The sequence below is a fragment of the Cololabis saira genome, chromosome 3 (assembly GCF_033807715.1).
Source record: "Cololabis saira isolate AMF1-May2022 chromosome 3, fColSai1.1, whole genome shotgun sequence".
Taxonomy (NCBI): Eukaryota; Metazoa; Chordata; class Actinopteri; order Beloniformes; family Belonidae; genus Cololabis; species Cololabis saira.
In genome coordinates this window covers 25,718,815-25,738,956 of record NC_084589.1, presented here as the reverse complement: position 1 = coordinate 25,738,956, position 20,142 = coordinate 25,718,815, and the positions used below count along the sequence as shown (strand labels likewise).

Genomic DNA, 20,142 nt, shown 5'->3' with positions numbered 1-20,142 from the left:
GTCCATGTGTCACCGGTCTGATTACCAGGTTATTTTCTTTTGGCAGATGGCGGTTACCCTTGTCTGGAGCTGCCGGTCACCGTCATCACACCATACAGGCACCCGTTACAAGGGAGGATGCAGGTGAGGTTTAACAGTAGGCACAGCAGAGCCTGCTCCATAATTGAGGAGCTTTGGCATGTGAAGGCAAGGTGGCGTGCCACCTTCTTCAAGACACTGGAGGTGAGGCCCCACTTCTGCTCCGAGGTCGTGTTGGCGTGTGCATTCCTCCATAATATATGCCTCAGACATGGAGACGTGATGGACGAGCCGGAGCAACAGCCTGAGGAACCTGGTCCCCCTGCAGAGCTGGATGAAGGCGTCCAGGAGCAGAGTGGAGTCACATCAGGGACAGGCTGTGCGCTCATGTGTCTGCACCCCTCAACATACAGGCCCCATTACAAGATAGTTACAGTAGATGTAATTGAAGCACTCATTCACATTATATTTCAGTTATATGACCATCTGATATTTTCTATTTTGAGCATGATGTAGCCTAATTTCATTTTTGTAAGAGCGTGTAAACTGATGGTATCCTGAGTTAAATATTCCAGCTGTGTTATGACCATCTATATTACTTTCCATTTTGAGCATGATGTCATTTCATTTTTGTAAGAGCGTATAAATTGATGGTAACCAGAGTTAAATATTTCAGTTATATCACCATTTACTGCACCATTTTTGTTCAACTTGCTGAAATTGTTTAAAGTTTGTGGTCGTAAAATAACCAAATTACTGCCTGACTTGTTTGTGTTGGATCAAAAACTGTCTTGCTAGTATTTACATGTATGCATTTTTGTTAACAGGAAATCTTAATTCAAACACTGTACTCAGATTAAAGAAAAAGCAAGTCTTGTTTATTCAACACAAGGTCAACTGAGGATTTGTCTAATATAAAATGAAAACAAAAAAAAAAATTTAACCTCAAATTATAAATCAAAAAATGAGGAAACCACATTTTTTGCTCCACCATCTTCCCAAAAATGTCAATTAACTTAGATAACTGGTCATCTCTCTTCTTTTCCCTCTCCTCCGCCTTTTCATCCAGCTCCCTCAGCCTTTTTTCTTGTCTTTCACTGTCTTGAAGAAAGGCCAAAACTTCATTTTTCCGTTTTCTTTCCTCCAATGTGTGGTGAAGCAGAGTGCGACTGCCCTGGGGAAGTGGTAGCTGTCATGCTAGATGGCCCTGGGGCAGAGGTACCAGGGCCCTCATCATGCCCTGGGGCAGAGGTACCAGGGCCCTCATCAGGCCCTGGAGCAGAGGTACCAGGGCCCTCATCAGGCCCCTCTTCACTCGAATCCACTGCAGTGGCAATAAGATTGAGAGGCCTGACGGAGTCCCTCTGCCCCAGGGCTCTGTGCATGGCCTCATAAAAAGGCCAGTTTGCCGCTGTGACCTCTCCACCCTCTGTCCCAGAGCCAGTCTTTGGCAAGATCAGATCCTGTGTAAAAGAAACAAGGTCAAATTATATTTTGTTATGAACCCCATTTATACTGCACGACTGGAGACAGATGATTTCTGAAGATTCACCATGGTGTAAACTATATCCACATACAGAAAAATCCCATATGTGATCCAGTGACCCATTCACCAAACTATGACAAACTTTATTCACCCTGTACTTTCTCTTTAAATTTGCCCACTTTTTTGCAGCTTGATTGGCTGTTATAACGCCTACAAGGCCCATCGCTTTAATGATGACACTGTTGAGTATAGAAAGTGTATGTTGTGAAAGAATTCTAATTATCTGTGCATGACATAAACCACAGCAGGAGTGTGCGTAATATGTTATATCTCAAGTTATAGTTTACAGTCATGACCCGCTAAATAATCATGAACTGACATTTCTGCAGATTACTATCTTAATACCTACTCAAAACCGTGAGAAGATGCATTTCTGTGACCCGTAAACAGGGTCTCATGCTCCAAACGGAGTTCAATTAACCTGAGCGTTTGTTGGTCGCTCCCTGTTTGTAAAGAAAATAATAGGGCAGTTGAAAAATCATCACGGGAAAAGTTTCTGAATTTAAATCACCAGTGGTCTATGTATTTATACTTACAGGTGAACCTCTTTTGTCTCACAGCCAGAATGTTAATATAAGGCAGTCGCTCCCCTCTGTGCCTTTTCCGAGATCGCAGCAACATCCGTAGGATGATCATTCCCAAATTTATACCGGTACGTAACATTTTGATCTGACGTGTTTCCGGGTTCTGCTAAGTGCTGTCCCATTCTTATTTATACCATTTGGAGCCCTCACACTTGATCACTTCCAGCTGATGTCAATTAAATCTGTGAGGGTTCAGGGCTTGAGGGTTAAGGGTGGAGATTGGGATTGGGCTATAGTCTGCGTCTCCCCTTGTCTTGTGCCAGTGTGTTCGTCTTGGTCCATGTGCGTTCACCGCAGCCGTCTTCACAGTTTTGGATCACAGTCATTGCCAGAGTTCTTATCGGTTTCCTCCAAGTGAGAGATTTTTGGTTGTAAGTTTTATATCTTAGTTGAATTTTCTAGTTAATGTTTGCATAGCCTTTTGTTTCCTCCGTGTGGAGTGATGTTGATTTTTGGTATTGATTAACCCTGCTTCGTTATTCATAGCCTTCCTTAATCTCTGCCTTGGAATTACTATTAAAGACTCTGATACCCTGCATCTGCGCCCTGTGTATAAGCCTGGTTGTGACAGAATCCGATTGAGATGCTGTGGCATGACCTTAAAAAGGCGGTTCATGCTTGAAAACCCTCCAGTGTGGCTGAATTACAACAATTCTGCAAAGATGAGTGGGACAAAATTGTAAATTGCGCTGTAAAAGACTCATTGCAAATGCTTGATTGCATCTGTTGCTGCTAAGGGTGGCCCAACCAGTTATTAGGTTTAGGGGGCAATCACTTTTTCACACAGGGCCATGTAGGTTTGGATTTTTCTTTCCCCTTAATAATAAAAACCTTCATTTAAAAACTGCATCTTGTGTTATCTTTGTCTAATATTTAAATCTGTTTGATCTGAAACATTTAAGTGCAACAAACATGCAAAAAAATAAAATCAGGAAGAGGGCAAAACCATGTTTCACACAACTGTACATCACAAGCCTCGGCAGAGCTCTGTTGCTTCCGAACAAAAGGGTTCCTGGTTCTAATCCCGTCAGGAGACTTTTATGTATGGACTCTGTATTTTTATTCCGGCCTCCTCCAGCCAAAAACAAAACCATATGTGCTAGATTAACTTCTTCATAGGAAATGATTCATTGCCCATAGGATTGGGTGTGACTGCTTTTCCATATGTGGCCCTGAGATGGACTGCCTGAAGAAAAGCTGGGGCAAGATCCCTGTAATCCTGCAAAAAAATAAGGTATAGAACATGGATGGATGGATGGAGATAATGGATGGATGGGTCGTTCCCGTGAGCATGACTTAATAATGTCCTTGTTTCTGGTTCTAAATATGGTTTCATCACTGTACAGACAAAATCATCACTATCGAATCAGTCAGAATAGTAAATATATGTTCTATACAAATACTATTATGACTGTAACTGTGTTGTATTTGTAATGTAATATTCGACAGAAATGACAAGTTCTCAAAGCATTTCTGAAATGTTAAAATTTCAGTAAAATCACTTTTGAATCTGATACCCTGTATTTGTTTTCATTTACCAGTTTGTTAAACTTCTGAACCTTTGAAGCTCTTCTATGTCCCTGTGATGTCTGTGATAAAACCTGCAGTACAGACCAAAAGTTTGGACACACTTCCCCATTTGTTTGAAGGAGAAGGTGTGTCCAAACTTTTGGTCTGTACTGTATGTCTAAGAAAAATTGGGATTTTTTTTTTTTTTTTTCATTTGTTTTTTTCAATCCAACAGATTTAAACAGGTTGTTTATTGTTTTGCTTTTCTTTCATTTGATACTAGCAGATTGACAATTATTTTCATACTTCACTGACCAACCCTATTGTATTCAGAAAATGTAAACAAATCCCACAAACCCATGGAAAGAGGTATTTTTTTCAATTTTTGCTACATCACTTCCTTTAATTACGCTCTTCAATCACATGAAATCCCAGAACTGGTGCAGTTCTGCAAGATGAATCTGCAAAACTGATTCAGTTCTTGCTGAATACAGTATTGCAACTGCCTGTACCGCTTTTGCTATCATCTGATTCTCCTTCATTTTGCACATTTTCAAAAGAAAACAAATCTGGCACACAGGCAGATCCATGATTTCACAACATTTTAAGTTGTGGAGTCTGCATTGCCCTACAGAATTCACCTCAGATCTTACTCGAAAAGGAATCCCCTTTGATTGTTGCATATGTCTCCAAAATTCAAATGAACACCTCTGCATTAATGTTACCTTCATATAGTGTATGTACTGTAAGATAAGCATGATGATGCACCATATACCATTACAGATACTGGCTTTTGCAACTTTTGCTGAAAACTGCCAGCTGATCTTTCTCATGTCTTTGGCACAAGGAATATGATATTTAGCTTTCTTTTTAAATGACCAGAGTACTCCTTTTCTCTCCATAGTGGATATATAGCTGATATAGTATGACACAGTTTACATTTATGGATGCAGTAGGAGGCTGTTGAGTGACAATGATTTTTCAACCAATGAACCAATGATTTTCAACTGTGGTAAATTGATGGCTGTTGTCATGCAGTGGCACCTGAGGATTTGAAGATCTAACCCATCCAAAAGTGGTTTCCAGCATTGGCCTTCTAATTTCTTTTAAAAAATGTCTTTACAGTTATAAAACTTTACAAAGTGGTCACATTGCTGAGTTTCCTGGCATGTTACTATATATAGCCTACAGTCATGTGACAAAGCAACCTAAACAGAAGTCACAAAGCATTACTATAAACTGTGGAGGAAACAAACTCAAACGAACGCAAAAAACAGCATATCATTTGTAAATGTAAAATTTTGCATACTTTTAAAATGAATAAAATGAATACAATGCCTTATTATGGCTAGCATTAGTTTCTCCTATAAAATTGAACCAACTTTCACGCATGTTAACATAAGAGATGTTTGTTTGTTTGTTTGTTTGTACTGTTTATTCCGAATATGCCAGGAAGCAAAATAATAAAGCATAGAAAAACCGAAAATAAATGACATTCGAAAAGGAGTGAGAAGAAGCATAGCTTATTAGCTCTCACCCCTTTGTCTAAAATAATTTAAAAAAAAAAAATATATATATATATATATATATATATATATATATATATATATATATATATATATATATATATATATACATACATACATACATACATACATACACACATACATAGTCTACATACTGTATCCATATATACACATACACACATACCTAAACATACCTACACATACATGCACACATATACATATACACATATACATACCCACACATACACACACACACAGGCTTCTCTGCCTCTCATCACCATGCCATATCAAATGAATGATAATAAACAATAATCATACATGAACTTTATCCTTTGTACCCTCTAAACAACATATTTGTGTACATTTTCTTGAACTGTTGGATATTTGGACTTTGTTTGAGTTCCTCACTTAGGTTGTTCCATAGCTTGACACCGGTAATAGATATACAGAAACCTTTCAAGGTTGTTCGTATGTTTAAGATTTTGAAGTTATGTTTCCCTCTTAACTGATACCCTCCCTCCCTATTCCTAAATACATTTTGGATATTTTCTGGTAATTGTCTGTTTTTTGCTTTATACATGATGATTGCTGTTTGGTAAGATATGATGTCAGTGAATTTCAGTAGTTTTGATTGTATAAAAAGTGGATATGTGTGTTCCAAGTAGTTGACCTTATGAATAGTCCTTATTGCTCTTTTCTGCAGGATGGTAAGTACTGTAGACTGTAATGAAGTTTTGTAATTATTTCCCCAAATCTCAGCACAATAATGTAAATATGGCAAGACCAGTGAACAGTAAATTGTGCGAAGTGAATTGTGATCCAGTAGTTGTTTTGCTTTGTGTATGACTGCAATGCTTTTTGAAACTTTGGACTGTACATGTTTGATGTGTGGTTTCCAACTCAGTCCGTCATCTACTGTAACCCCAAGAAATTTGTTTTCGTGCACCCTTTCAATTTCAATCCCATCTATTTCTATTTGCACCTTTGTGTTTACTGTGCATTTGCCGAATAACATAAACTTGGTCTTACTTACATGATAATTGATAATAATTGATAATTTATTCCAGTCAAACCATATTTTTAGTTTTTTCATTTCCTTGTTTATAACTGTTTCCACTTGTTTAATGTTTTCACCTGAATAAAAAATATTGGTGTCATCTGCAAAATTGACCAATTTTAACCACCTAGATACTTTACAAATGTCATTAATATACAGGATAAACAATTGTAAATGTAATGTAAATGCAAATGGATCACGGAAAAAAAACTAGCAAATTAAAACTCAATAAACATTTATCCAATAGTTTAAACAAATGACTACATGTTCAGTGGGAACCAAGTCAGAAAATAACAAGACATTCTTTGGGCTCTAAAAGATTACAAAATAATGTGACCTGTGCCATTCTCTACCAATGCCAGTCTAATCTTATAAATCAGGTCAAACTGCTGTTAACATCAACCACAGAACGAGGAAGTAAGTGCAGTCAGGCTTTCATTTCTGTGAAATTATTCTGTTTGAAATGTAAAGTGTCACTTTGTCCAGGCTTTTATTTTCAAGACTCTCCTACAACGATGACTCGCTGCTCAGAACTGAAATGTTCTGCTGTCATAATTCTGACTTTCAACATCTTTTGTACCGTCTCACAAAGTAAGAATACCTTTAAAATCCTTAGAATCCTTTGTTTTAGGTGGAGTTTTACTTAACTTTTTTTATTTGACGGATTCTGTTAAGATACTTAAATATCATCTGAAATTTATACCAATAATTTTCTTTTCTTTTTTTTTTTTACCCCAGATGCGCAGGTACTTGATTATTTTGTGGGCTGCTTTGAAAACGGCACAGTCGAGGTACAGTTGGAATTGAATTCTCAAGAAATATTCTATGTGGATTTTGACAAAGAGACAGTTGAATACACCGGGCCTCCATTTTCTAAGTTTGACCCAAGCTTAATATTTAATCATCTGCACTTATACAGTAATGCTAAGAGAAACAAGAATGCCTGCTTAGCAGCAGCCCCATTGGTAGCAATAGAAACAGGACATCCACCAGAGGAGAGAGGTAAGTACAGATGCACTGTGTCATTATTTATCAAACAAAAATTAATTCAACATGCAGAATAGCTGTAGTGCACCCAATGATTTGAGAACTTGTAGAACCAACTTTAGCATTAATAACACATTTTCTGTATCGCATTATCAGTCTTTCACACTGTTCTGGATTAAATTTGGTCTATTTGTCTTTATACCATTATTTCACTTAATTTACATTTGAGGACATTGGTTTTTTGCACAGCTCTCTAAGGGTCCCAGCATAGTATTTCAAACACCCTGAGGACTGGACTAGAACTGTTAGACAGATGCCCTTCAGTTTGGCTCTAAGATTCTCTGACGTTCGTGGACAAAATCATTGACTGCAAGACACAAAACAGGCCCCATTCACCACCACTTTGACAGTTGGTATAAGGTGTTTTGGATGTCCTTTGTACCCTACAGACATCTCGATTTTTGGTCTAACCGATACAAAAGACGCTGTTTTGTGGTCTGTTGTGCTGTCACATTCTGTTTGGGAATAAAGGATTTGTCTGTTTTTCTCTGATTGTACTGTCATGAACATTTACATTTAACATCCTAAGCAAGGAATATCAAGTGAGATGAAATTTCCAGAAATTTTCTTTTTTTTTCTTACTATTCTTCTATTGAGGATTGAACAATGAGATTAACTCGCTGGGATGTTCACTCCTCGCAAGTTTTGCAACTGTATTGAATGATCACCACCTCTGAAAAACCTTCAGAAAGACAGAAGCAAAAAAAAAGTACAACTTTTCTAAGACTGATGGGGAGAAACAGTTGCCCAGTGACTATGTCTTTCATCTTTGTCATTATGTCAACACAATGTGCATGAATGAATCAAACCAATAAATTGACAAAATTCTGATTTTACAGAGGTTCTCACACCTGCTCCTGCCTATGTACTTAACAGCCTGTTTTTCATACGCTGCCTCTGCATGTTGTCTTAATTTGTTAAATAAAAAAAAACATGTCATATGTTCTTGTTCATCTGAAGATATTGTGAATAATTGTAAAATGTTATTATCCTCAAAAGACCCTCCTGAGAGTGTCCTCTACACTGCAGAAGAAGCTGAGCTGGGAGTGAAAAACAGCCTCATCTGCTTTGCCAATAATTTCTACCCGCCTTTAATCAAAATAAACTGGACCAAAAATGGCAACCCGGTGACTGAGGGGGTCTCACTCAGCCGGTATTATCCCAATGAAGACCACACCTTCCACCAGTTCTCCACCCTGATGTTCACTCCAAGTGAGACAGATTTTTACAAATGCATTGTGGAGCATTCAGCACTGAAGATGCCTGAAACGAAGATCTGGGGTGATTATCTGTTTAGATTTATGTTTTTAGACTTTACACATTCACAAACACACATGTATATATATATATATATATATATATATATATATATATATATATATATATATATATATATATATATATATATATATATATATATATATATATATATATATATATATATATATATATATATATATATATATATATATGATTATTTGGTGTAAATGAAGACATAACGATTAATGTTTTAATATGTTGCTCCACAGAACCCAAATTTTCTCCTCAAACTCCTGAAGCTCTTGGACTGGATGTTTTCTGTGGCTTGGGCCTGACTGTGGGCGTGTTGGGTGTTGCAGCTGGAACATTATTAATAGTCAGAGCACTCCCCTGAAAATTATTTCTTAGTCCTTAAGAAAGTATATTGCTAACTATACATGGAAAAAATTATTGTATTTATTCAAGAGCTTGGTTTTGAAAGAAGTCAGAGGTACAATAGTTATTTCTGTTTTCAGTATCGTGTAATACTCTGGATTACTTCTGTTGCTCGGCAGAGATGTTCCATATTTTTCTCTTTGTTTGGTATCATGACTGGCATAGCTACCTTACCAGCCTCGAGTTCCCCAATCACTTGTTTCTACTCTGCAAATGGGTCCTTTTTTGTATAGTTAACTCCAGATTTAAATGTTTGAACCAAAGCTTTGTAGCAACTATTTCTCCTGTTTTTCCTTTGCTCTGTCCAAGCGCTTTACCTATTTTGGATTTCAGGGATAAGCCTCATATGTAAGGATTTTATTATGTGAACGAGTCTTTTGTGATATACATTAGCTTCACTCATTTAAACATTTTTTTTTTTTTTTACATAGTTTAGCAACTTTATCCATATAAAGACCAGCACCTGTGATGAAGCACCTGTAATTTCGTTGTGCATGAACAATGACAATAAAGAATCTTGAATCTTGAAATAACATATCTATCGTATCCTTCTTAAAATAATGGCCTAAGTCATATTTTTTTTAGGTTCCTTAAAATACAGAAAAAAACTTGAAACAAATAGTTTCTGGGTAAGTTTTTTGAAAAACTTGTAAATAAGCCATTGGGACAATATATTAAGAGAGTGAAGATATGCACATCACACGTAGACACACCTGCCAATCCAGGTTCCTACTGAGCTCTAAAGACACTAGCAGAAGCTTCTGGTTTTGCTGACTAGTATCAGGAATAGTATTTCACCTTTCATCGTAATGTTCACAATGCATTGAGAAATATCTTTTAATGTATTTCTTTATCTAACCTCTGCTACTTTGATTCTCCATTCTACTATATTTCTGTCAGAAATACAACATCAGATGTAGTTAACAAATAAAAACCTATGCTTTAGCCAAAGGAGTTTAACAGACGAAGCATTGCAGCTCTGTTTTGGCTTTTTCCTTTTCCTACGGCAGATCAACATGTTTTGCTTGTTGATTTGGCCTTTAAGTTTCCAGTCAAATGCGCTTCCTGATACATCCATCTCCCTTTATCAGAACTTGGGACCACCAATGAGAACACTGGTGACCCCTTAGTGATGGATTTTTGGGGAATGGGGCAATGAGGGTTTCAGTGTCCTTGGCATGAGATATTTTAGCCGCACTGGCAGCAAAATAAGATGCCAATTGCATGTAAACTCAATAACTCAACAATATTACAGCAGGGGCGGGAGGGGGTCCCACATCACCCGCGTTCCCTCACCGGCCTGGGATAGGTGGGTCGGGGTACCCGGACCCGGCGGGGCTCGCCGCGCAGCCTGGGGTGCCTTCTGGCAGTGTTGGACCCCCCCGGGGAGGGGGAAACATGCGTGATTGTGTGTCTGTGTCGGTGAGAATGCGGTATGGAAGGGTCCTGCCATGGAGGATTTGAGCCTCCATTGGCAGGACATCAAAACTTAATAATTTATCAATATTATATTATACAAAGATGGTTATTATTATTATTATTATTATTATTATTATTATTATTATTATTATTATTATTATTAGTAGTATTATTAGTATTATTAGTATTATTATTATGTATAGTATATCATATTATTATTAGTATAGATATCGGATAGGTGAATGGATGAATGAATGGGATGCCTGGGTCTGGGGCCCTCCGTTGTCGGGCCTGCACGTGTGTCGCCTTGTTGGGGGGTTCCCTCTCTCCGGGCCCGTCTCCGGTCCCCCCCGCTGCCTCTGCGGCGGGGCGCCCTTCTGGTCTTGGAGGGCCACTTTCGTGGGGGGCGGGTGCGCCTGCCCGCGTCGGCGGCCGGGGCGGCTCTGTCTCTCCGGGCAGGTTGGCCCCCTGCCGGGTGGGGGTCGTTGGCCTGAAGGGTGAGGGCCTCCTGGCCGCGTGTCCGGCCCGGACCGGGTGGCCGGGGATTGCCTGGGTCGCGGTCAGCTGCCGCGGGATCCCTGGCTGCTTCTTCCCGCGCCGTGGGGACCCCGCCCGCGGACCCCCTCGGTCGCTGCCGGGGGGGGGGGGGCCTCGCAGGCGGTGGGTTGCCTCCCTCCTGCTTCTCCCCTCTGTGGGGTTGCTGGTGGCCTGGGTTCCGGGCTCTTCCGTGTCGGCCTCTGGTCTCGTGGGTGGCGGGGTTGCTCCCCCCCCCTCCCCCACTATAGATACACTTCAGGTAGAGCTTTGTTTGGTTTATTACACACACACACACACACACACACACACACACACACACACACACACACACACACACACACACACACACACACACACACACACACACACATATAGCCACTTAGTCACATGAATATACACAAACATAAACAGCCACACAAACATATACATACACACACACACACACATAGACATACACACTGGCTTGTTCACCTGCATGCTGGCTCTCTAGTTTTTGGGGTTAGGTAGCGGTAGCGGTAGCTTAGCTCAGACTGCGATCAGATCTCAAGATTTAGGTCGATTGCTGTTGTTGTTTTGGTTGGCTCCGTGCCGGTTTCGTGTTTTGTTTGTGGTTTTTTGTTGCAGATTTCCAGTGCGTGTTTCCATGTGTTCCTGCTTCCTGGATTGGCAGTGGATGTCGTCACCACCCCCCCCCCCCCCAAAAAAAAAAAAAAAAAAAAAAAAAACAATATTACAGCAGAATATGTCATGAGTATTCTAATAAAACTCCATGTTTACTCAAGTGTTTATATTGAACAGTGTGATGTTATCTGCTTTCAAAGTTAATGTCAGCCGTAAAATATGAAAATGTGTGATATTCTGATGTAAATACATAAATGTGAAGCCAGCTTTGATAGCAGTAGCAGATAACTGAATGTCACACAGACACATATATATATACAAGTACGTATATATGCATATATTATCATCATCATCATCATCATCATCATCATCATCATCATCATCATCATCATCATCATCATCATCAACATTATTATTATTATTATTATTATTTTATTATTATTATTATTATTATTATTATTATTATTATTATTATTATTATTATTATTATTATTATTATTATTATTATTATTATTATATTGGTCCCTAACTTTCATCTTCATTGATCAAACAAAATGTGAAAACAAATAACTCTAGAGCACCACGCCTATCAAGCGCTCCACTTTCTTAAAAAAAATGTAGTTGAGCAGTCTGTTGATTCACTTCCTCATTGTCTTTCAGTTTGCTGCCTGAGGTTGTATTATATCCTTAGTCACCATGCTTGTTCTTAAAAGTTTTTTGTCACTATTTTTCCTGTTTTTTTCAAGTTCATGTGAGTAGCATTCAATTCTAAATATGTTCAAGGACAAGTCTTAAAATGTAAAACTTGAAATTGTGTTGCGTTGGAATACATGATAACCAGCAAACTCCTTTTGGTTCTGCGTTACAGATGCTCTGTATGGCTATGCTGTGGTCCGCTGCCAGTTCACCTCCACCCGTGATTTGGTGTATCTGGAGCAATTCTACTTTAACAAGGTCTTGCTGGGCCAGTACAACAGCACGCTGGGAAAGTATGTTGGCTACAGCAAAAAAGCAAAGGAAATTGCAGATGATCTCAACAAAAGCTTACGCATTCTGGCGCAAGCGAAGAAGAATGAAGAGAAATGCCGAAATAACATCGAACCACTCTTAAATCTAACAAATCCAGGTGATTATTCATGAAACCCTTTAATTATCCTGATTATAGTAGCCTGCAAATTTCATTCATAATGTCACTGTTGTTGGTGAAATTCTGTACTTCCTCTGAATATGTAGTGAAACAATAGAATAATAAAAGCAGTGAGAAAAAAAGGAACAAGTCAGAGATAAAGATGTAATAGCAATGCTTCAGAAAGAGAACTTTGAACTGTAAATGTTTTTTTATTACAGCATAAAGTGGCTATTGATGCTTATAGGGAAGTGTGGAAAGAATCACTTTGGTAAAAAGGATAGTCCTGGAGGAAGTTATCAGATATGGGATTTTTTTTAAAGATAAAAGTGTATGTGAATTGAAAAAGTTGAATAAGAGGTGAACTAAAAACAGGAGTGATAAACTGTTGTGATTAATTTAATAGTTATCTTATAAAACTAAAGCCGTGTTTTATCATTCAACCAGCTTTCACCTGGGTCACAGATGAAAGCAAAAAAAACTATTGAAAAATGGAAAACTAAAACGTGAAAGTTGTCCGCTGACCTTTCCAACTGCATCACTGTAAAAATAAAGGCTCCTTTTATTTTGTCGTTTACAACATTCAACACTTTTTTACTTTACCTTGAGAACACTAAACACATTTTACTTTTTTACTATTACATTAATGTTCCATTTACTGTTCCATTTACCAATTATTTTGCTTCATCATTACAACATTCACACAGTTTAATATACTTGATGCATTACTTCTGACATAATGAGTATCTCCAAAAATACATGCATGGTATTCATCTTTAAAGCAGTAAGATCATATTATTTTCCCTGACATTTAGAGATTTGTATTTTTAACATCCAATAACTTTAGTTCTTTGCCAGCAGAGTGAAGCAGATAGTTGACTACCATGTGAGGCCATTACCAAGATGGTGTAATCTTGCAAAATATGTCATTAACTTTTTCTTCTTCTTTTTATCTTTTGTTTGATCTTTTTTTTCTCAAACTATGTTTGGTTTGGCACACCAAAGAAAAAATATAGCATTTTAGGTGCAAACAGAAACTGATGGTGTTAAGTTGATTAATTTTCTGCTTCTTTTTTTTTTCAGTTGAACCCTCTGTCAGGGTGAGGCAGGTTGAGATACGGGACAGTAACCAGAACACGTTCTCATGCAGTGGGTACGGCTTTTATCCCAAACAAATTAATCTTACATGGCTGAGGGATGGAAGGAAGGTGACAGATGGTGTGACATACTCGGACGTGCTGTCCAGTGGAAACTGGCTCTACCAGATCCACTCCTACCTGGAATTCACCAACATACCTGGAGAGAAAATTGCCTGTCAGGTGGAGCATGCCAGCCTCAAGGAGCCAAAGAATTATTACTGGGGTAAGAGAGTGAAACAAGATGTAAGGTGCAGCAGCTTATCAAATTAGGTTGAATCACCATATTAAGCTTACTATTCAGTCTGTAGCCTGTCTTTCTCTTGCCTCTTTTTGTAGTGTATTCTACTCGTCATTTTAAACACTCAATAAAATATATTTACCTTACCCCCGTAGCTCAGCATAGTAACACATGAAAACATTTAGTACATATAAGAAATACCTGACACAAATGAGAACTCAACCGGTTGAAGCATAGTTGTGAACACTGAAGAGATAACAAAAGTTCAGCTTACAGTACAGGGTTTCCACCATGCAACATGTCTAGTAAATCTTTCAAATTCAGCTCCTAGAGCATTGCTTTGTCCTTTAATTTTGTCTTTCACGTTATAGTCAAGGGGCAACTTTAGAAAAGAGCCTCGGTTAAGACTTTTGCTCACATGTCTAGGTAAAGTTTGACAACCTATTTTTTTTGTTAGAACAAATCTATAGAATGAATTTTAGGGGTGTTGTCATCTTGAATTGTTTTGCTGGTTACCACTAGAGGCCCTAGAATATTCAAATTCTCAATTCAGGCATATGGTCAGTTTTGGTCAACCTGTATAATTTGTATGCATAATTGTCAAGATTAAAACATTGTATATCTAAGGAAATAGATAAAACAATACTAAAAAAGCCTTTATGAATCATATTGTAATATTTTAGCCAATATTGGATCCAAAATATAACTTTTTTATAGACGTTTTTGACACAGAATTTCATAGAAAATGTGTTTATTCACACTAAACAACAGAAAACATCTTAATATATGTGGGTCCAGTAGCTGGTCTCCTTGTTTGAGAGAGGGGGGAGCATGTCAACTCGCTGGTTAATGAAAGACATGATATCTCTCGAACTGGTCAACAAGTTTATTGACATCATCATGATCCCGTTTGACTCTTGATGGAAGACAGTCTTTATGGGTATCTTCACCATCCTCATCCTCATGTGTCAGTCCAAAGAGTGATCTTGTATCCTCTGCCAGGGAAGCACGTTCATTGTAGGTGATGGACCAGCGATTTCTCGCACTCTCATTTCTTGTGATGCCCACCAGTCCTCCAGCAACTTTTCCTGTTTTGTTGATGTGTTCAAGGCGAAGGTCAAAAGGCACCCTGTGAGGAACCAGAGCGGCCTCCCCACGTACAAGGGGACAAGGCAAAACTGGACCTGGGTGATGAGGTGTAAAAAACCCTTGCAGAGCGTAGAATGCCAAAAAAATAAGGCTTTTTATTTTATGTAAAAAAAACACAGACAGGCGGAGGGCAAAATCAGCATTCCAAAAAAGAAGGCACAATGGGGCATAGCCTCTCAACAAGCTTCCTCCATTCAGCAGACCCCCTTCTGGTATGCAGCTGCTGTTTATAAACCCAGGCAGGGTGGAGAGGTTGATTGGACACAGGTGTGCCACAATCAGCAGAACCAGGCACACCTGTGTGCTGCTCCCCCGCAGACCACGCCCAATCCTCCACTCTGCCACACACATTAAAAAAAAGTCCGGTGATGGTGAGAAGGCTATGCTTGGTTTCTTTGGCAACAAAATCACCATCTAGAAATCCCTGGTAGACCTCTGGTGCTGTGTGTGCCAGATGTTCCATGTCTGCAATGAATACAGTACCCCATCTTGTGTAATGAGTGTGATCATAAGCAGCGAACCAGGACATCATGCTCTTGAATGCTGACATGTATAGCTTCCAATCTCCGCACCTAAGTGCCCGTGTGAATGCCAGGAGAATAGACATGAGCTCCATGTATTGTCTCCAGAAGGTGAAGGTTGGCTTGTCTTCATGGGCCTTGTCAAACTCTGCAATGAGATTCTGAACCTTACCGACTTCCAGCAAAAGCTCCTCATAGCATGCTGCAGCTGTTTCAACATCTCCATTTCTTATGTGCTCTGATAGTGCACCTGCCAGCTCCAAGCACCCCTTGGTGATTGTGTATTAATTGTCTTCCACCCGTTGGAGAAAGCTTGGCCACAAGATCTTCCAAAGTGGTTCAAAGACAAGTTTGTGTGCACGGGCTATGCGGTTCCATCCCTTTCCCATCATGATATTATCTGCTGTGTTCTTCCCAAACACACCGCTTTCCTCAAGGATGTCTCTCAGCCCTGAATCGGCAACATGATGGCCAATGACCTTTGCAAAGTTCATTTGCACATGAAAGCCACCCAAGAGGATCACCATGTTCTCACGCTCCTTTTGATGGTGCCACTGAAGCATCTTTGCTTTACAATAAAGCTGCTCATCAAATGTTATGACTCTGTACTTTTGGCCTAGGTTGTTGGTCATGTTATGGCAGTTTTTTAATACTGTCCAAAGTGTATCATAGTCAGGTGCTGGAGAATTAATCATTGGCATCATTCCGTTCAGTCAAGCCAGAAAGTGAAGCCCTAAAAAGCATGATGCAGAGCTCTAGCTAGCTTGCCTTGCTAGCTTGCCTAGCTACCTAGCTGCTTCAATTAGCATAACATCCCATTACTAGTTAGAATGCAAAAAAAAAAAATGCTTATTATGTGTGTGTTCAAAACGCCTATAAAAAAATCATATTTTTTAACCAATATTGGACAAAATATAGCAATACAGTTAAAAAATGTATGTTTTATCCATTTCCCTAAATATAAAATCTTGAACATTGAAGATTTTGCATATAAACTATACATTTTGACCATTATTGTGACCATATGCATGAATTGAGTATTTGAATGTTACAGCGCCTCCAGTGGTCACCAGCAAAAAAATCCAAGATGACAACGCCACTATTATTCTTCCTAGGGGTTCCTTCTAACAAAAAAATAAGGTTGTCAAACTTTACCCAGAAGCGTGAGCATAGTTACCAATCTTAGGATTTGCCCCCAGACTATTATTGTTATCTTCTCTTTCGTCTGTGTGGGAGTGTTGCTCGAAATTTTGCTAATTTTGTGAGTACCATGAAGCAGCATTCCTTGTGCTGTAATTTCTGAACTTCATAAATACATTAAACCTTATTTGAGGTTAATTTAATGGAATTATTAATTGGAAGACATGTGAATTAATTAATTATATGCTTATAAAAATTTTATATAACTAAGACACCATTACACAAAGGGCTTGGTTCAAAGATGACGCTGCACATTATCACATATTGATAACTAAATGTGTATTAATCAAGACTAAGTATAATCTTATCGTGGTAAACAGATTACAAATGCACTGGTTTCTAAACAAGGCTGTTGATGGCCACTTTATTCAGATGGGCTCTAATTCACTGGTGGCCCTAAAGCAGATACGATAGAATGAAGAAAACAGTTTGTAAATATGAAAATACAACATGTACAACTGATGCCTGTGATAAATCTATTTTTCAGAGCCAATGGGTGAGGCTAAATGGAACAAGATCGCTGTTGGGACATCAGGGCTGCTGGTTGGTCTGGTGGTTTTTCTTGCTGGACTGATAATGACTCTCTGTAGGAGCAGCACTAATGGTAAAAAACTTGCTTAAAACACAGAAAACTTCATCAATTTTAGAAGAAAAACGAATCAATGACATGTCAATCTTTCTGCGACTGTGAATCCTTTGGTAGCCTCAAGAAGCTTTGCCACAGAAATGCACTTCAGGAGATTTATATCACTATTACAATATAATTCAATCATCCATTCAACACCAAATTATTGTGGTTTTAAATCAACAATCTTTGACTTTTTCTTTCTTTTGTTTCTATCCCAGGTCGGGTGTTGGTGTCGACCGTGTCGACGGATTAAAATGCCTTCCATTTAAGGTGAAGCATTCATCGCTCCTTGCATTTTCTAAACCTGTTACATCCTAGTCAAAGGAAAGGTCACTCACATTAACTTATGTCATTTGTATGTCATTGTTATATATCATATCATATGCCCATTTTATTTACCACTGTGGTTCCCAGCATGAGGGAAACTCTAGATCTTCTATCCATCATGCTGGCAGCAAAGGTACGGTTTAAATGAGAAAGAGGACTTTTCCTGTACACATTGGCAAAGGCTCTTCTTCTGCATCTCCATAGTGAAAATAGCATGGAGCCCACTATAGAACCGGGAAGTAATTGAGCATTTACAGATCTGTCCAAAAATTCATAAAATATGTTGAAATCACTGCTAAAGACTCTTCTCTGCACCATTGCTTTAAATTTTGTGTAGAGTATGACACCCAAACACACCGGGATGTAATGGTCCTCTATTTTGCTGCTATTCTTATGTTGTTGTTGTTTAAACACTGCCTTACTGTTTTTTAATTCTGATTTTTATTTGATTGCAAAGCTCTTTAGTTAGTTTAGTTGTTTTTTTGATGCTCTAAATAATTTGACCTTCACCTTGTTCAGCGCTGCTGGACCCTATCCAACTGTCATAAGATAAGAGACATGGTATACTTGTATCTTGGGAAGGGTCATCAGCCCATCAAAGGACTACAGAGAGACACAGTTGTACTCTCACACTCTTATGGAAAATTTTAAATAGTAAATTTACTTTGGACTAGGGAAGGAAGCTGCAGTAACTAGGGAAAACCCACATAGGCAATGGGGAAACACCTCCAGATGGGATTCAGGCTTATGCTGTAAGGAAACAGTGCTAACCACCACACCACCCTCCGACTTTGGATTAAATATTTATCATCGAACTAAAAAGTGAAATGATCAGAAAATTGGATGGTCCAGGCACAAAGGTAGTGAAATAGGCAAATGCAGGTTGGTATGCTGCATATACTGTATGTATGCAGCATACCATATGTTGCATACATATATGCCTCTGATTTGTGAAGCAATATCTACTGTAATAATATTCTAATCAAACTCTCCGTGAATCCTCTACAAGCCAAACATCTGGTAATGGTAATCCAGAAAAGCTCAAACAAACGGGGGTTTGAGGCACATATGTTTTGTGGGTAGCTGAATTTCACAATGACTTAAGATTTATTTATTTCATGAAATTGATTTTAAATTGAAGAATGAGGTGTGAAGGACCAATTGCCCTAATTTGGTCATTTCTTTATTCGATTACTTCTCTTATACAAATATTTATGATTTACATTATTTTTAGCACCTGTCTTTAATGTAAACGATGACAGAAACTTTATTTTGAAAAGGACTTTTATTTTGAATATTCGGACAGGATATCCTCCTTTTTGTTGGTATTTGCTGCTGCAGCTGCTGCGTATGTATGTGCAGGTGCTTTACTAAAGGGGCGGAGATTTCAACTGATTTTTTTTTTTATAGTGCCTCAGTTAGAGAGGAAAAGATAATGTTATCAATGAATACGTTTGTAAATATTTGATTGAAGTGTGTTGTAAAATGAATATATGTTTACTGCAGCTCTTATGGTGCGAAGGAACTTAATAAACTCCTGAACATCAGTTAAAGACTCAATTGTTTCCCCCTGAGGACACTAGTTTTCAAGTTTCAAGTTTCAAGTTTAGTTTATTCATACATAGCCATTACAATAAACGTATGTAATTGAGACCAATCAGACATCTATAAATGTCCTTTGGCATGTATGAATGGGTCCCCCAAAGTAAGCTATTGAAAGGTTTTGGGAGGGCGCCCAAAGTTCATGAAGGAAAAAATGTAAATTACAGTGCAATGTGGTACCGTTGGGAATATGAAAACAGTAGATATTACAATACAGACAATCAAACATACAAATACATACAATAATTCATACAGTCATCCCAATATCTACGTCATGTGGCAAGGGTATTTTATAAATAGGTAGACAGTAAATTTACTTTTAGATTTATTTTAAAAATGGAGAGAGAACACAGCATCTTCAGGTCGTCATCAAGTCTGTTCCAGATCTGAGGCCCTGCAGACAACACTCATACCAGTACAATGTAAACGCCGTTGTTTACCTGTCATGTGCTGGGGGTGGCAGATAGGGGTTAGATTAGATAGGGTTTAGACCATTTACAACTTCAAACATTATGCAAGCATTATGGAAGAGATTGAATTCATTAAGTCTTAGAAGACCATGGCGATACAAAAAGCGGGTAAGTGGGAGTATCTATAGCAATACAATCAGAATCAGAATCAGAATCAGAATCAGAATCAGCTTTATTGGCCAG

At 38.4% G+C, this 20,142-nt stretch overlaps 2 protein-coding genes across 2 annotated transcripts; both read left to right on the top strand.

Annotated features, from left to right (window-relative positions):
- The first annotated feature begins 6,695 nt into the window (after positions 1-6,695).
- On the top strand, positions 6,696-9,469 carry LOC133441006 (RLA class II histocompatibility antigen, DP alpha-1 chain-like). The gene is made up of 4 exons (XM_061718370.1): positions 6,696-6,831; positions 6,979-7,242; positions 8,287-8,568; positions 8,817-9,469. The coding sequence occupies exons 1-4, from the start codon at positions 6,756-6,758 to the stop codon at positions 8,939-8,941; spliced, it is 747 nt and encodes a 248-aa protein (XP_061574354.1). The 5' UTR covers positions 6,696-6,755; the 3' UTR covers positions 8,942-9,469.
- Positions 9,470-12,211: 2,742 nt separating this feature from the next.
- On the top strand, positions 12,212-19,434 carry LOC133431565 (class II histocompatibility antigen, B-L beta chain-like). Its single transcript, XM_061716818.1, has 5 exons — positions 12,212-12,310; positions 12,428-12,685; positions 13,769-14,047; positions 17,420-17,536; positions 17,779-19,434. The coding sequence occupies exons 1-5, from the start codon at positions 12,256-12,258 to the stop codon at positions 17,811-17,813; spliced, it is 744 nt and encodes a 247-aa protein (XP_061572802.1). The 5' UTR covers positions 12,212-12,255; the 3' UTR covers positions 17,814-19,434.
- The last annotated feature ends 708 nt before the right edge of the window (positions 19,435-20,142 follow it).

Bases quoted from the DNA above. Each gene is read 5' to 3' on its own strand.
- LOC133431565 (XM_061716818.1), top strand. From the start codon at position 12,256: ATGCTTGTTCTTAAAAGTTTTTTGTCACTATTTTTCCTGTTTTTTTCA. The intron at 12,686-13,768 runs GTGATTATTCAT...TTTTTTTTTCAG, and splicing joins CTTAAATCTAACAAATCCAG to TTGAACCCTCTGTCAGGGTG. The intron at 17,537-17,778 runs GTAAAAAACTTG...TTTCTATCCCAG, and splicing joins CTGTAGGAGCAGCACTAATG to GTCGGGTGTTGGTGTCGACC.
- LOC133441006 (XM_061718370.1), top strand. From the start codon at position 6,756: ATGACTCGCTGCTCAGAACTGAAATGTTCTGCTGTCATAATTCTGACT. The intron at 6,832-6,978 runs GTAAGAATACCT...TTTTTACCCCAG, and splicing joins CTTTTGTACCGTCTCACAAA to ATGCGCAGGTACTTGATTAT. The intron at 8,569-8,816 runs GTGATTATCTGT...GTTGCTCCACAG, and splicing joins GCCTGAAACGAAGATCTGGG to AACCCAAATTTTCTCCTCAA.